Source organism: Microtus pennsylvanicus, chromosome 2 (assembly GCF_037038515.1).
Source record: "Microtus pennsylvanicus isolate mMicPen1 chromosome 2, mMicPen1.hap1, whole genome shotgun sequence".
Lineage (NCBI taxonomy): Eukaryota > Metazoa > Chordata > Mammalia > Rodentia > Cricetidae > Microtus > Microtus pennsylvanicus.
The window spans coordinates 20,940,070-20,956,663 of NC_134580.1; the positions used below are offsets into that span (position 1 = coordinate 20,940,070).

The 16,594-nt window shown below is 41.0% G+C and overlaps 2 protein-coding genes across 3 annotated transcripts in view; one reads left to right on the top strand and one right to left on the bottom strand.

Moving 5' to 3' along the window:
• Window positions 1–16,594, top strand: part of Pdzrn4 (PDZ domain containing ring finger 4) — a 348,820-nt gene that overhangs the window by 187,421 nt on the left and 144,805 nt on the right. The window contains exon 1 of one of the 2 annotated variants that reach the window (XM_075960415.1): window positions 757–1,083. The exons of the other annotated variant lie outside the window; for it this stretch is intronic. Coding sequence (XP_075816530.1) covers window positions 1,015–1,083 — 69 coding nt within the window. The 5' untranslated portion in view covers window positions 757–1,014. Of the gene's footprint in view, window positions 1–756; window positions 1,084–16,594 lie in introns of those variants that run through there. 2 annotated transcript variants of the gene reach the window in all.
• The window catches only part of Gxylt1 (glucoside xylosyltransferase 1), an 817,907-nt gene that overhangs the window by 175,277 nt on the left and 626,036 nt on the right, over window positions 1–16,594 (bottom strand). The gene's annotated exons all lie outside the window — the stretch shown is intronic.

Sequence of the window (16,594 nt, forward strand, 5' to 3'; positions counted from 1 at the left end):
AATAAAATTAGCATAAATACTATATATGTTGGTAATTTATCCGAGGAAGTGCATTGTATTTATCTAATTTTTAAATATAGATCTACATGCATTATGGTGCTTCAGATGTCTGTTTAATGGACATGCCCTTATTATCTAATTAAAATATTTATTATTTGTCATCTGCTCACATTTGCTTAAATGTTCTTTATTTGCAGTAGGAGACTGTGTCTCACATTTTCTCTGGGTGCTGGTCTTTATGAATAATCCACTCAGTCCTATCTATATGGTCAAAATGAAAGCTGGAAGACACCCCCCCACACACACACACACATGCATTCTCATCCTTTCCCAAAATAACTCCATAATTTTCATTTGTTTCTGGGTCTGTTTTCTAAATTTAAATAATTTCTCTTCTTCATCTCCCCTATATTAACTAACGTTGAAAATATTTCTTTGTTGCAAAACATGGAGTTGCAAACTAAGTAATTTCTGTTTCTCAATTTTTATGAGCATATTAGAAGCTTATATCAATGGAGGAATTAAATGTATGATCTTTTTAAATGCCCCATGTTCAACCCCTCTATCCTTAATAAGCAGAGATGGTATTGACACAAGTGAATTTTGTTTAACCACACTACATTTGCTTCTTAATTAGTGAATATTCATCTGTCATCAGCAGCAGCTATGACACCCCACCCTGCTAACATGTTCTGTCATAAATAATCAATGAGGCCCTATTAATATTCATGAGCTGGAATCTGTGTAGTCATGTGCACTGATGCGGAGACAGGGGGAGTGTTGCCATGAACTGACTGGAAACTCTGTGTGTATCGCTGAGTGCAAGATACTTCGGGAAGGCAGAGAGCATGCACTCCCGGCTTCTGCTCTCAGCTCACAGCGGTTCGTCTGTTTCTGGACCGAAGTGACTGATGATAAACAGTACTCAAGTCTGGAGGGTGATTCCCTTTCAGTTCACTTGCCTCGCCGTTCTGGGGAAGCTCGAAGATTTGTGCTCTCTCCCGGCTTCCTAGAATGGGCTGCAATTTGTGCACTTTTCAGAAAAGAGAGGAACACTACAAACTCCTGTACGAAGTTTCCCAGGTGAGTGCAGCTCTGCAGGCGGCAGCTGAAGCAGCCAGGCTTTGTGTTCATCTGAGCAAAGGGAAATGATGTCTGGCTGGCTTGATTTTTTTGTCTTTCAAGTGCGTTTCGGAATCGAGGGCAGACTTGCTGTTTGGGAGTTTTTTATTTGAGGTTTGGGTGGCAGTTCTCAGTTTCCTTGCCACTCCCCCTTCAGATGACTTCCTGTGGGAGTCTTTTAACATTTTGGGTATCTGCTGCCAAGATGTCTGTCAAGTCAGAGGAACAGCTCTGGGGTCGCTGACTGTAATCTTTTGAGAGAACTCTTTGGTTTTGAGATCATGTTGACATTTGAAAATCAATTGTATCATTGTCTGCATAAGTACTGGGAGTTAATAGGTCTGTGGTCTCAATGATTTTGAATAGACAGGAAAAGTTTCTTGCCAAATCTGGTTAGCCAGAGGAAATTATCTGGTTAATGAGACATTTTTTTGTTTTGGTTTAAGACTTGGTATTTTTGTATAAAGGAAACCACATGACATGTCTTAAGAAAGATAACAAGGAATTTTTTTAAATCTTCTATTCTTGCATCCTTGCACTATTTTCTGTGTGTTTAGCACTATAAATTAATTGCAAGGGCTTGTTACCGGGTGCATGTGTTGACTCAGGAAAAAAATCTTAGAAATTTAAGCATCTCTTCAGTGCATATCTGAGGGCTTTTCTGGCTAAAACATAAGGAAACTGGACAGCTTCTATATTGTTAATGTAACTCTATTCGTTGACTATATTTTTAAGTGGCGTTCACATGCAAATGTCTCATCTGGCAAAATAAAGTTTATTTTCTAGCCTAGGACCACTTCTGTCTTTAGAGAGTATTGCTGCTGAAAAGGCAATGTTTGGGACGTTGGTGGTCTATGGCCCAGCAGTAGCCAAGTGCCCACTGCCTCCTGGCTCCCTCTGAGTCCCCCAGACGTGATTCATTTCACAGTGGGCTAATTACAAAGTGGATTTGCTACACATGAAACAGCCTCCTCAGTTGCAATGTTAATGCACATTTTCATGGTAATGTGATCAGAGGCTCATTAGGCACTTTCCAAAATGATCCTCTGCATTAATTAAATATAAAAAAAATGATTCTTTTATCACCAGAGAGAGGAAAAAGAAGATTAACATTGTTAATTACACCGGGGGGCAATACCTTTGGCTTTCCTTTAGAAAAGAAAACCTATAAACTTGCAAGTGGGGGCTAAAGGAAAGCAGGTTCCAGGACGCTTGCCTTTGATGCTTGAAAACAGTCTCCAGGTGGAGCACTCTCCTTTAGTTTGCTTCTTAGAGTTGGACTTCCCGCGTTGGCTTTCTGTGGTCCAGGAGCAGGGAAGGGGGCTCATCTTTCTGTTGGTGGTGGTTTTTACATCTCAATTCCAAAACATATAGAAGCATAGTGTGGCGGTGGTGGTAACTCACAACCCCCAATTATGCCTGGCATATGATGTTTATATCCTCAAAGGGCAGGGTTCCTGCATCCAGCAGGCAGTCACTTTCTCTGAAGCAGGAGCCTTTGTTATGGATTTTGAGTCTGCTTCTCTGGGAGTTTTACCTTCAAGTGCTTCCCAAACCTTGAGCAAACAGCTAAGCCTCCTTCCTTATTGCCTCGGCCTATACTTCTCCGTCCATTTATTTTACTCTCTCTACTCCCAAGCTGTAGTACTTATGGTCTTTAATAAAAGGGTGAAATGAAGGATTAGCTTCCATTTAACTGGCTTTCACCAGATAAGTTAAAACCTCTGCTTAAAGGTCTTGCCTGCGTTTTCCAAGAGGGGTCTTCCTGCAGCGCATCCCCGGCTTTGCCGCCTCTTTCTATTGAGTTAATGGATAGATAAGATATCAAAGGAAAGCAGTGATAAGCTCATATAATACACGGCTGGGCTGCGAACTACCTCCTGTTTTTATTGCGAGAAAAGGCAGCTTAGAACACACATGAAAGTCTGCAGGGTTTTGCCCAGGTGTTTGGGAGGGCACATAGCTGCCCCCCACCCCCCTTAAGAGACAATACAGTTCACAGAACCTCCCTGAGAGTGGAGTCTGGTTTCTAGCAACTGTGTTGAGATGAAGCATGAACCCCCGGCTGCCCCCAAACTCTATGTTTGTATTCCTGCCATTCCCATCTCACCTGCATCTTTGTTTCTTTGGAATTTTGTAGAGCTGAGGAAAATTCTGGCTTATGTGGGGGCGGGGAGGGCAGGGTATGATGATTCAAAATTAGCAGTGAATACCTAATGTGTTCCCGCCAGCAAGATGCATGCTTCTTTACGATAGGATCATTAGGGTTTTGAACTTTTCACATTTCCTCTCTGGATTGAGTGAGCTGATAAGCAGACCAAATAGAGCAGGGTTATGATTGCAGGAAAAGAGGTAGTGTGTTCGCTGAGGAGCCTAGCTGAGGCAGCCTGGGTTACATAGTCGGGTGGCAGATGATGTCTTTTATATTTGGGTGATTTTTTTTTTATCTTTGCTCTTACAAAAAGAGCCAAGGCTTTCAGTTGGCAGAAGAGATGGAATGCCACCTCAAGAAAATTATTTTCACCTGGGGTTGGGTGGGTTAGGGTCTTGTATGAAGCCACCATGGTGACTGAAGACAGATAAGGTGACCTTCCCACTAAACAGTGTCATTTACCTCTCATCTGCTAACTTTTACGTGTGCCGGGGCACGACTGTTTTCCTACAGTGATTTATTTTATGCAAAGTGGGTTATTCATTAACCTCTTAAGAATTAGTAAGTGGGTGCTTCGAACAACGACCTTCTATTGACAAAAGCCGAATTGCCCATTTTATATTAATGTGATTAAATGACCACCTGCACCATGCCAGTGCTGGCTGAAGCTGGTCAGGCATTTCTGTCCCTATTAGCACCTGTTCTATTGAGTGACAGCCAACATTGGTGCTTAATCTAATGGATTCTTAGCCTTGTTGTTCATATAAACTAAGTGTAACTTTCTGATTGACTGAATGATAAAAGTATCAGTGGCATGCCTAGTAGCATTGAGCAAAGTGGAGTAAATGTTTAAAAGACCACGTTCTAGCTACAAAAGGTGTTTATGAAAGATGCCATTTAATGTTGATAAGGGAACTATTCAAAGCTCTGTTCTTACTTGTCAAATGAGAGAAAAGAAAAGGACTTGCCTTCAACCTCAGGAAGCCAGAAGGTGGTGTGGGTCTCTGTACAGAGTCAGGGCCGTGACCCTGCTCTCTTTTGAAGGGATATTTTTTTATATAAGACTGGGTATTTTATTTATCTGAATAACTGGGCACAGCAAAGAGGTCTCTCTCCTCACCTGCTTGCATCCATGTATCTGCCACATGAACTGGACATAGCCTGAACAGAGAGCAACACAAACACCGCTGGGCATGGCGACTGATGCCTATCATTCAAGTGTTTTGGAGGCTGAAGCAGTAGGGTTGCTGTGAGTTTGGGGATTTTTTTTTTTACTACCGTGTAGTAGCCTGGCTCAAAAACAAAATTAAAACCTAACCCAATGATCACTTCCTGTGTTTGAAGCACAGTCCTGGGCACTCCCTCCAGAACCGGTAGCCCTTTCCCATCTTTTAAAAACTTTGCTTGTTTATTTGTTGTGTGTTCATGTCTGTCTGCCTGTCCGTGTTTATGGTCAGGCGGGTTTGGACGAGGCCATATGTGGTGGTCAGAGGACATCTTGGAGTTGGTCGTTCCTTCTACCACGTGTTTTCTGGGGATCCAACTCGGGCCACCAGGCATGGCAACAAGTACTGAGCTGTCTCAGAGGCCCCGTTGCCCATAGGTTTTAGTGTTAATATGATACCATCTTTTCTAGCCTACAGTGTTTCTAGAATCCATAGAGTTTGGTTCGTAGTTACCTTTCTCTGGGACCTGTCGGGGAACCTTGAGATACCTCTTTTTGTCTCACAGTATGCAAGCCCAAGTGGGGACTTCTTACCAACTCTCACGGCATTTCCAAACCCTAGTCTCATTGCTTTCAGAACCACTAGCTGGAAAGAGCTATCAATGTGCTTATTCACACAGTGGCCTTGCAGACGATTATACTTCTTTGTCATTCTGGCTCCCTTCTCCTCACCATACCTCTTATTTATTCTCTCTGCCATTGCTCTAAGAATGTCGACTTCAGGATCAATTAGTTGGCTGTCCCCCTCAAGTTGTAGGGAACATGTTGGCTCAAGATACCGCAAGACCAAGTTCTCCATTCAAAGGAGGTTTATTTGCCCCACAGGGACAGAGGGCAGGGAAAAAGAGACAAAGATAAAAGACAGCAGACAAGGGAAAGAGGGTAGGAACAAGGGAAACGGGGCAGAGTTATGAAGAGACAGACAGACATGGCACATAGGAAAATGGCAGTTTATAAAGGTACAAGGGGAAACCCCATGTTAGGATGAGGTGTTTAGTTTTAATTGGGCAGATTAAGGGGGCTTTTGATTGCTGGACTTCAATACTTTGATAGCTGGAACTTGGTAGTCAGTAGCAGGAGGAGGGATTGGCCAAATAAGGGAATAGACCTTGGTGGCTAGCTTTAGGGATGCAATGATTTTAGCATGGCAGAGGGAATTGGGAAGAAAGGCAAGAGCTCTCAGAGCCATGTGCTCAAGTGGGCTAGTGTTCCTTCAGGGTTCTCAGGGTCCTTGTAGATTCTGTGTACCATTAGAACCCCTTCTCTGTGTCTGCTGGTAGCATGGTCATCTTCCTATGGAAGTGGAAGCCCACAGAAGGCGGGTCAGGCTCCTGTGTTCTTATGAGCTAGGATGCCTTGCTAACCTGCAGCCTTAGAATCAAACTGCCCCATTCACAGCCACATACCCGGAAGCTGCGTAGACCAAGGGCAGCCACCAAGAACAAGAGATTGGAGGTTCATTTAATATATTTTTCAGAGTCACAAATGTAGTCTAGAAAACAGATCATTTGTAATGGGACTGCAGTAGAAAGAGATACATGGTGCTTTGCTTAGACTGAGGAGCCTAAGGCATAGTGTTAACTATAAAACTCCAGCCACACGCAAGAATCAGGGACTTCGGAGAAATCAAATAGGTGGGTTTTATGGAAAGAGAAGCCCAAAGAATAAGTACTTGTTTGTCAAAGTGATCTCATTTTGCTGCTTCTGATACACCCCTGTAGTAAACCTCCATTTTATTTACATGAAGAATAAATGATGACAGATTCGACTAATGTCTCACTTGGTGATTGTCCAACAGGAGACAGGACTCTGCCCGTGCTATTCAATTCAATAAGCTTTCTGCAAACAGTGTCTTCTTCAATATATGTCAAGCCCTAGCCTCTGTGAATGGGAACACGAGAAAAGTTTCAAGAGTCCTTACTTTTGAGAAATAGACAGACTGGCAGCAGAGTTTGATAACGCTTTGAGTGAAGCATGAAACCAACAAATTCGTTGATGGGTGGCTAGAGGGGCGCAAAGGTGTCAGGATGGCAGATGGGGAACAGGGGGACACAGGAAAACTGAAAATGGAATAATAGAAGAACTCCTCAGAGATGATAAACAGGCAGTGGCTTGTGAAGCATCTGGTATAGGAGAACTCTAAGCAAGTGTTTAAAAACTTAAAGAGGCAGAAGGACTCAAGACATGGCCTGAGAGTAGGTGAGACCAAACTGGAGAGCTCCCTGTATTCTTTGTTTCCTACTTTTCCTCTTCCTCCTGCTCTTCTCTTTCTTCTTCTTCTTCTTCTTCTTCTTCTTCTTCTTCTTCTTCTTCTTCTTCTTCTTCTTCTTCTTCTCCTTCTCCTTCTCCTTCTCCTCCTCCTCCTCCTCCTCCTCCTCCTCCTCCTCCTCCCTTTTCTTCTTCTCCTCCTCCTCCTCTTCCTCTTCCTCCTCCTCTTCTTCTCCTTCTCCTTTTTCTCTGTCTTCTTTTTCTCCTTCTCCTCCTCCTTCTCCTTCTTCTTCTTCTTCTTCTGGATGGAGAAAGGGAGAGAAAGCAGTGAGAGGTTTGCTGTGTGTTTTAGACTGGTGGATGGTATGCTTCAGCAAGAATACATCAAGAGAAATCCACTAGGAAGCCATTGCCAAGGGTCAGTCAGTCAGTCAATGGAGAAAGAACAAGTGAAGAGGAGAACATGGAGTTCAGGTGGAAAAAAAAGTCAATAGGTAGTCTGGTTTATGAGACTCTGTATGTGCTCACGCTGATAGAGAGCAGTAAAAGAAGCAAAGTAAGTCCTAGGAATGGAAAGAAATCTGTGGATGTGACCTCTGGGCTCATTCATGGTCCCCCCCGAAAGTGGAATAGCAAATAGCATAAGCAAAATCTTGGCATAAACCACTGTTGAAGGTGCCCAGGCAAGAGGGAAGAACATAGAACGGGGGAGAATTATGGATGAGTCATGAAGACACAACCTAGAAACAACAAAGGAGGAAAAAGGAAAGCAGAAAACAAAACTTGTGGGCTGAGAATGACTTGACTTGTGGGAGGAGCTAAGAGGAGGGAGTTCTAGAAAGCAGCCAGCACAGGCAGTGCTTTGGGGTGATGGGGAAGGGCACAGGGTACTTGCCACATGTTACACAGCCCCTCTCTGGAAGAACCATTGGTCCTAGTTTCTGGAAGTCCAGGTGGCTAAAGATGTTTCTGTAGGCCCCTTCGTGGGCTTCTTGGCTACAGAGAACCATATACCCAAGGTCACTCCTCTTCCTGGAAGCCCCACATCCGGAGATGACTGATGAAAATAGAAAACATACAAACAGCTTGGTGAGACCTGGAACCTTGTGAATGTCATTTGAACTGAGGTATTCCTTGCAGCTGTTGGTGGTTCTACTTCACAGTTCAGCCCTGTGGCCCAGCCCCATTTCCGGCCCCTGCCCAAACTCGTCATGGGTTACATTTAGAAAGAAACACACTTCATTCTGTCTCAGAGTAGGGCACCTGACCTGGTGATGACAGAGCATGGTAGCATGAAAACGTGAAAGAAAAATCCAGAAACAGATTCAACAACAAGGTGGGTAGGCCATACATCCCTGGAGTTCAGCGATGGCAGATTATCAGATATAATCTGCTAACATGTGAGTGTAGCTTTTCTCTTTTGATTGCAAAATCACTTAAAGATTGCAATGATTAAAGTTGAAAATTTTCTTTGCTTTTCTTTTAAAATTAAGATCTCTAGCCACCATGTTCAGATAGTGGTGAGTTCAGTATGGAGCATAGGGAGAACAGCTCAGTGGCAAGACGCTTGCTTACTATGTCCAAGAGCGTGGGTTCAATCCTCTGTACCACGAAGGTTATCATAGTTGCTTTATCTAGACCCTCTTTAATTCAAGGCGTTTAAAAACACTTCAGTGTTAGTTTTATAAAAGACTTTTTATGAAAATAAATAATTTGAAAATCAGCAAGATGTCTAAGCCGTTAAAGGTGACTGCCACCAATCCTGACGACCTGCATTTGACCCCTGGAACCCATGGTAGAGTGAACTGAACCAAGGTTGCTTTCTCATCTCTACATGCACACACCCACACATACTGTGGCTGGCACACATGTGCACACACATTCATACATAAAAATATACATATAAGTAAATGCAAGAAAAAATTAAAAATATTTTAGTAATTCTACTTAATTTATATAAATTTAATAAGTAAAGTGTCTTCTCCTACTGGAAAGATCAAAATATCACATATTACTAAAATGTATATTATTACTTTAAATTCCTGCCATTTACTTAATTGATCTAGACATTGGAGGTCAGCCATCTCTAATTGCATAGCAATTTAGGTGAAAATATTTTCCTTGTTAGGTTACACACAGGAGAGACGTGTTACTGAAAACTGATCTTATAGGAATACCGAAATATTGTATTATTCAAACTGTTTGAGCTGCTTAGGTGAGTAGGATAATCTAATAAGAAAACTCTTTACGTTCAATTTTTATTGAATATAATTCTGAAATATATTATGCTGTTTGCATAATTACTTAACATATGTACAATTATTATTCATTTCCAGCCACGTTAGCTAGTAACAAATGATTGCATATCTTTAGCAAATAGTAGTTTCTTAACTTTATAAGAGTTAAGTAATTAAGTATAAAGATTAATTGATAGTGAAAAATCCTTCTACAGCAATCAGCGTTCAGTACATTCATTTTATATAAGTAGATCCTCACATATTGAATCTTCACAAGTCATTTAATTGGGTGCTCAATCAATCTTCCTAAATGATGAAGGAAGGCAGCAGAATTAAATCAGTAGGTAATCAAGAAGAGGCCCTGGGTTGTGGTTCTGGGATTGATCTGTGCTTTGGAACTGATCAGGATTCACGGCTGGGAACAGGAGCCAGAGCAGAGTCTTTGCCCTTAGTTCATTGTTCACCAACATCATTCACCTTTACTCATCCTAGACCAAGCATCTTCAGAAGATTCAGCATCATTCTTGTGACCCACAGACTGAGGAACCACTGAGTGGTAGCTGTGATAATGGAGGCCCAGATGTGTCTCCTAAAGACCCATTTTTAAAGTCATCATATAACCTGCCTCATATCCTTCCTTATTCCATAGTAGTTTCTTCTTTCCTAATCCCATCTCTTCCACTATAGAATACAAGCTTTAAAAGGAAGAGTTTCTTGTTCCTTCAATAAAAGTCTTAAGCTGTAGCAGCCCCATGTTCTCTGTGCTCTCTTGTGTTTCCACATATAACATCTAATTGCTAATGTGTGCCATTCTGTAACAAGCTGTGCATCTTTTCTTATGGTTCTTTAGGCCATTGGAAAGCCCTTTCTCCCTACTGCCTCATGTAGCTCTGTAGAAAAACTCTGTAGCTTAAAAAAAAACCCAATAACAACAACAGCAAAAACCTTTCTATCATCTCAATTAGATATTTTTCTGAAGTAATCACTCACTCCCAAGTTTCACAAGAATCAACTTTAGGTTCCTTTATTTAACAAAGTGATGCTTCAAGATATGTTAGCAAAGAGGAATTTCTGAAACACTACAGTTTGATAAACCACAAATGAAGAACCAATCATTGTAGTCAATGTTCATATTAGCTTTTTAAGTTAAAACAAAAGTTTGAGAGAGTATATTTATGCCATACTTGCATTGTGTTCAACATTCTAATAGATTGTATGAAGAATACACAGAAAGATAAGTCCAAAAGGTAGTCTTCAAGGAACTTATCATCATGATGCCATTGTGATGTCCCAGGCTGACCTTGACACCATGGCATGCTGTGAAGGGCATTTTTACATAAGGAACTTTGGGGAGCAACATGGCGGTAATTTACTGTGCGATCATAATAGGATAGTCTTTGTTAAGAGCTAAAGTCCAGGTTACACTCCTGTTCCTCCTGTAAGTCGATTAAATTAAAGCCATTTGCAGTTTAAGATCTATTATAAGAAAGAAAACAGTCAATGGAAGATGACTTGTAGGGCACATCCTTTGGAAGATGGGAAGGAAAGCTTGACTGAAGTCAGGTAGGAGATAAGGACTGACAGCCTTACCTTGCAAAATAAATGGCCAAAGGATACAACCAGAGACAGGCAAGTCAGATCATAGAACATGTGGAAACATTGATTGCTTCACACTTAACTTGAAGAAATACATGTATGCCGAACTAATCAGCAGTAGATGAGTGTATCGTCTATTCCTCGAGCATTGTCTGTACTTCCTTAATGACTCATGTTTCTAGTGTTTGAAGTTGGCTTCACCTAGGCAAGGGTGACCTCAGTGAAAATGTTCTTCTTAGTTGTCTCTTGAGGTATATTGCCAAATATTAAATAGCCCTGCCTTTGTAATTTTGTTATATAACTTCATTAGCCATTATATAATAGATTGATATCAACCTTGAAGAGTTTCATTAAGGATTAAATGAGATGATACGTTTAAAGGGCATAGCTTATTCCCAGAATGCCATAATGACTAGCTCTTTTAGTTTTAATCTTATTTCAATCTAATAATTATCGTGGGGGGAATAGATAACACTGTACCCATTCTACAGGCAAGGAAACAGAAACACAAGGCAATCTTAAAACAAATTCATACTGCTAGCAAGGGGAACACCTTGAATTTCAAATAAGGATCTAGCTCATCGTCGCATCCATGTTAAGATTATTACAAAACCACACACTCCATTCCTTTTGACTTGATCCCCAAATATTGGGCATGTGGCATACAATGAGCCTTTGGGAAATATCTGAGTAAGAAGGAGAAAAGGCAGGAGTCAAGTGTGATGGTGCGAGTCTGTAGCCCAGCACTTGGGAGGCTGAGACAGATAATCAAGAGTTTGAGCACAGTGCAGCAAGACCCCACCACAAACAAACAAAGAGGATGGTGTAGTGTGGCATGGAAGAGAGAAACAAGGGAAGAAAAGGGATAAGAGAAACTATTCAAAATTTTCATTCAATGGATCCACCCTACATCCTCTTCTGGTGTATGGAGAGAAAATATATTTTCCATGACCTTTCACCATTCACCATTTCTTTGACTCATTTAAATCAAATTCTATCCTCTATGAAATTCTATGAAAGATTATTAATATGAGAGACTGACTGTTTTTCCTGACTTTCTATGAATCCTTATCTGACCATACATTCTTCTTCATATTTTCTTAACATTCTTTCTTCATTCTTTCTTAACAGCCCACATTTTAGCCAAACCCAACTGTAAACCCCTATTTGTAATTAAAATGAATTTTCCCATTTGTGGTCATTCAACCCAAATCTCTTTTGCCTACAGTGTCTAAACTTGTTTAAAAAACAAACCCCTAGCAATGGATGAGTGTACCCCTTTCTCCACAACCTCTCCAGCAAAGGCTATCATTGGTGTTTTTTATTTTAGCCATTCTGACAGGTGTAAGATGGTATCTTAAAGTTGTCTTGATTTGCATTTCCCTGATCGCTAAGGAAGTTGAGCATGACCTTAAGTGTCTTTTGGCCATTTGAACTTCTTCTGTTGAGAATTCTCTGTTCAGCTCAGTGCCCCATTTTATAATTGGGTTGATTAGCCTTTTACGGTCTAGTTTCTTGAGTTCTTTATATATTTTGGAGATCAGACCTTTGTCAGTTGCGGGGTTGGTGAAGGTTTTTGATCCTCCTGCACGTACTGGCTTTGGGGGAGCCTAGGCAGTTTGGATGCTCACCTTACTAGACCTGGATGGAGATGGGTGGTCCTTGGACTTCCCATAGGTCAGGGAACCCTGTTTGCTCTTCGGACCGATGAGGGAGGGGGACTTGCCTTGTGAAGTCTTCTCTGACCCAACCCAGAGTCTCTCGCTCCTCTCAACCCTCCTCTGCAGCAGAACTCCAAAGTTTAAACACAGTCAGATAGTTCTGTTTGGGCTTAGCTCAACTGCAAGCTGGCAATGTCACTATTTTGCATGGTGTCTGAGCAGAAGCAGGTACCTAATACAAGCTTAGTCTAGGATGGCAGTTTTCAATCTGTTGACCTCAACCCTTTGATGATTGAACTGTTTCACAGAGGGCACATATCGGATATCCTGCATATCAGATATTCACATTACGATCCATAGGAGCTGCAAAATTACGTTTATAAGGTAGCAACAAAAGTAATTTTATGGTTGAGTGTTACCATAACAGGGAGCCATAATAAAGGGTCACCAAATTAGGAAGGTTAAGGAACACTGATCTAGGAAGAGGAGAGGCATCCCCAGTACCCTCCAACTATGTGGTAGGAAGAGGAGAGGCATCCCCAGTACCCTCCAACTATGTGGTAGAATTCCTCAGGTAGAAGTCCGGCATCATTTCTCCCAAGCAGCCTTCCTGGAATACTTGAAATGAGTAAACTTATTTTTCTCTTTCCAAAATATGCAATACTAAATGTTCACTTTATATCCACATGATTTTCAGTGGCCTCCAGGACTCTGTTCTCTCTCTCTCTCTCTCTCTCTCTCTCTCTCTCTCTCTCTCTCTCTCTCTCTCTCTCTCTCTCTCTCTGCATTGTGAGGGTCATGCCTACTACCCTGACAGTGTTTCTTAAGTCTAGGACATGTCACTAAATGATGTCAACAGAATGGTGTGGTGAAGGTGACACAGAAGCCAAATGAGATGAGGTTTTGGCCTCCTCCGTCCAGATGTATCTAGTAATGTAGGCTGTACCAACAGCTGCTGAGAAAGGCAACACTGGATCTGGAGGACAAAACGAGACACAGGTCTCAGGTGGCTTTGTGTGATGATCTGCTTTTCTATAGATGGACATTTAAATCGAGTGCTTAAAATAGGACATGTTTCATTTTTATATAATAAAAATGCATTACTTTGTGTATGAGTAAATGAATTGATTATTGATTTAATATCTGCCATAATTTTTCTTTTGCTTCTTTCTATGCTGTAAAATGTAATAAGATATTTGGTATAAGAGTAGTTTAATATGTTTGTTTTATTTTAATGATTTATAGACATTAATGAAATAGTAACATGTGCTTGGATTGTTGAACTATTTATCTTTACACATGCTCACCTGCGGGTTAACAAGAACTTAAGGTGATGGTGTAAAGTAAGCTGCAAACCTCCTGCAATTCCCTTAATGATGCTGCCTTTGGGCTTCACTTGTCCTGGCACTGTTGTGAAAATTTATTCATTGCTAGCATGTTAATTAAAATCATAGAAAACAAAGGCTGAAAATATTTTTAAAAATTTAAGGTATAAGTAATATTGATTATAAGTGATAATTCAACTTAAGAATGTATTTTTCCAAGAACAGCAGACTATTCTTATTAAAGCCATGATTTTAGGAGCCAGGATTTTTGAGTCCATGAAGATGGTAGTTAAAATGAAGCTAACCTACCTTAAAGAGCAAGCATCGATCTAGCTTTGTAGGATGGGCTCATGGCCCACACACAATACCTTACATACGGCCTACATAAGATAACTTTATGTAGGATATTCAGAAAGGGTAGTCATTTGTGTATTAAATCCAAGGTTAACTTTCCTATTCCATGAATATTAACTCTGAGATAATTGCTAGAAAAATGCCAAGCATATTTGTTTTGTCAAAGGACAATCAGGAGGGGCAGAGGGAGGGTAATGCTTTACTGTTTTATCAATGGTAACAATTTGAGGAACTACATGTAAAGGTAATACCCCTGTTTGGGGTACATTTATCCAAACTTTACAAAACTTTTCTTAAAACTTAAGTTAAAAAGTTATGTTTTATTCATCATTAAATCAATATTCTATTGAGCAAAGTTAGTAGATACAATTGAAAAGTAGGCCAGGATAGTTCCCGTTAAATATATTTATATAAAAGCTTGGTGTAGTTGCCCCAGAAAAATAATCTCCTCTTTCACCGGCGAAGACTACCTGGCTGGGTAGCCATTTCCAGAACCATATTAGCCAAGATCAGTGCCTTCCCAAAAAGTATAAATGTTACAGATTTCTTTACATAGTGCTCCACGCACAAGAGCATATTAATAAGTGTAGCTAAGAGTGCCTGACATGGAATAGATATTGGTCTAGGTTTCTAACTAATTTTGGAGGCGAACCATTGAAAAGTTGTCAAAATTAAACTAAAAGCACATTGATACAAAATGTACATAAGAATCTCTTACAACTGCCTCTGCTGTCTCTCACATTGTCTCTGTCATCTCTAGAGAGCAAGGTAACCAGGCCCTGCTCTGCAGGAAGAGAACTGAGATCTAAGAGAGCAATCCGAGACTTTGAAGGAAGAGGGTACACAGACATCTTGTCTGCTATTTCTAAGGTGATCATACCCAAGTAATACTCTTGATAAACTACAGAGTTCTGTCTGAGACATTGGCCCTGTCCCTACCGTGCCTTTGAACACATTGCTGCCATCATCACTGGTGTGCTCACGGCTGCTCCCAGGTGTGGCCCCTTCTCTCCCCACCACAAATACCTAGCTGTCATTCTCTGCTGCATCTACCAACAATTTCAAACCTGGCTCCTCCCTTTGAAGTTTGCTCTATGTTGGCTGCTTTGAAGTTTTCACACCATCCTGGCCAGAATGATCTGGGTGCCAGAGATTATGAGAAATTCTAAAAGAGGGGCAAACAATTTTACTAATTTGAATTGTATATTCATCTGTTGATCTACTTCATAAAGGTTTAGTTTTTAATATCCTGGAACAAATCACTGCCTTTAAAACATGCACAAACAATAGCGAGATGGCAAACAGAACCTTAAAAACTATCTATTTGGTAACATACCTTGATAATCATTAATAGTAGTAATAGATCATATTGTCCTGGTGTTACCTTGGGTCCTCTGAAATGACCTACCATTCTCAGCAAATAAGGCCGACATGGAATGTGTTGATACTTTTCATTAAGTTCTACTAGACTCTAACTCTTTTATTAAAATATTAGACATAATATGCTGAGATATTAAATGTAAATAAAATATCTTTATACCTGCGCAAGTTCGGCATGGTAACAATATACAGCATGCAGCGTCAGGGACAACAGCAGATAGGGAAAGAGGCGAGGACTGGGCAGGGGAGATTAGAGAACTAAGGTCAGCCTCAGCAGAGATCTCTTGGAGTGGAGAATGAGGTGAGGCTGAGGCTGAGCTGGCCTTACAGAAGTCTCCAGCCAGGGAAAACAGTCAGGCCTCTGTATGGCTGCCTTCCTTGCTCTTGGATGTGCTTGCCCCATTGAGTGGTTGCATCTTTGAACCATGGGACTCCCTCAAGCTAAGCACAGAGATGCCAGGCAGCAGCAGCCTGTGCCCCAGCCCTGGGGAAAGAGTAGTTGGTTCTGAAGAGGGAATCTCAGCACTCAGCATGCCTCAGGGTACACCAATTCAACTTGTAGTAGGGGCATACTTTCTAGGCCATAATAAATATTGCTTCCAAAGGGTATTTGTCACTTATGGGGGATGATAGGGCTCCTTAAAGTTAGTACATTTTTCTCCTCTTTATCCATTGGATGCTTAGTTTAAGTCATTTTCTGAAGGGTGTCACTAGAGCAAGTAGTGTGGAATATGACTTTGAAACCGTGACCTTTGGAAATGTATGAATAGTGTGTAGTGACTGAGTGCTAATCCAAAGTCATACAGCCACACCGCCACACTCACAAAATATGTCCGGGTCATGCTGTTGAACCCTGCACTGTCACAGTCACCTGCTCCGGATGTCCCCATCTTGTGACTAGTGGCATCAGATGTACCAGATGTACTCATCCATCTTCTTGTCCCATTACATTTTGTGTGACTGATGTCCTGTACCCATTAAAATTGATGGGAAAGAACAAAGAAAAGAAAAATGTGCCCTTCAATTGATTATCCCTCTGAAAGAGCAGATGAGAATTTTCTAGTACCAACAAGAGATTTAGAGGGTGGATTCCTCATTTGTTAAGTGCTTTAATTAGCCAGGTTTACCAAACAGTCTCCAACTCACAGGGGCCTCCGTCTATTTAGCTTTAGAAATTACTGCCCTGGAATGTTTGATCTTTGCAAGATGAATTTAGCTCTAACATGGTTTACAGTCAGGAGATATTTTGATGAAGTCTTAGGAACAGAATCAGCAAGATAAGGTGCCTTCTGTGTTAGCTTTTTTTTTATTCTGAGAGCTCTTATAAGGGCTCA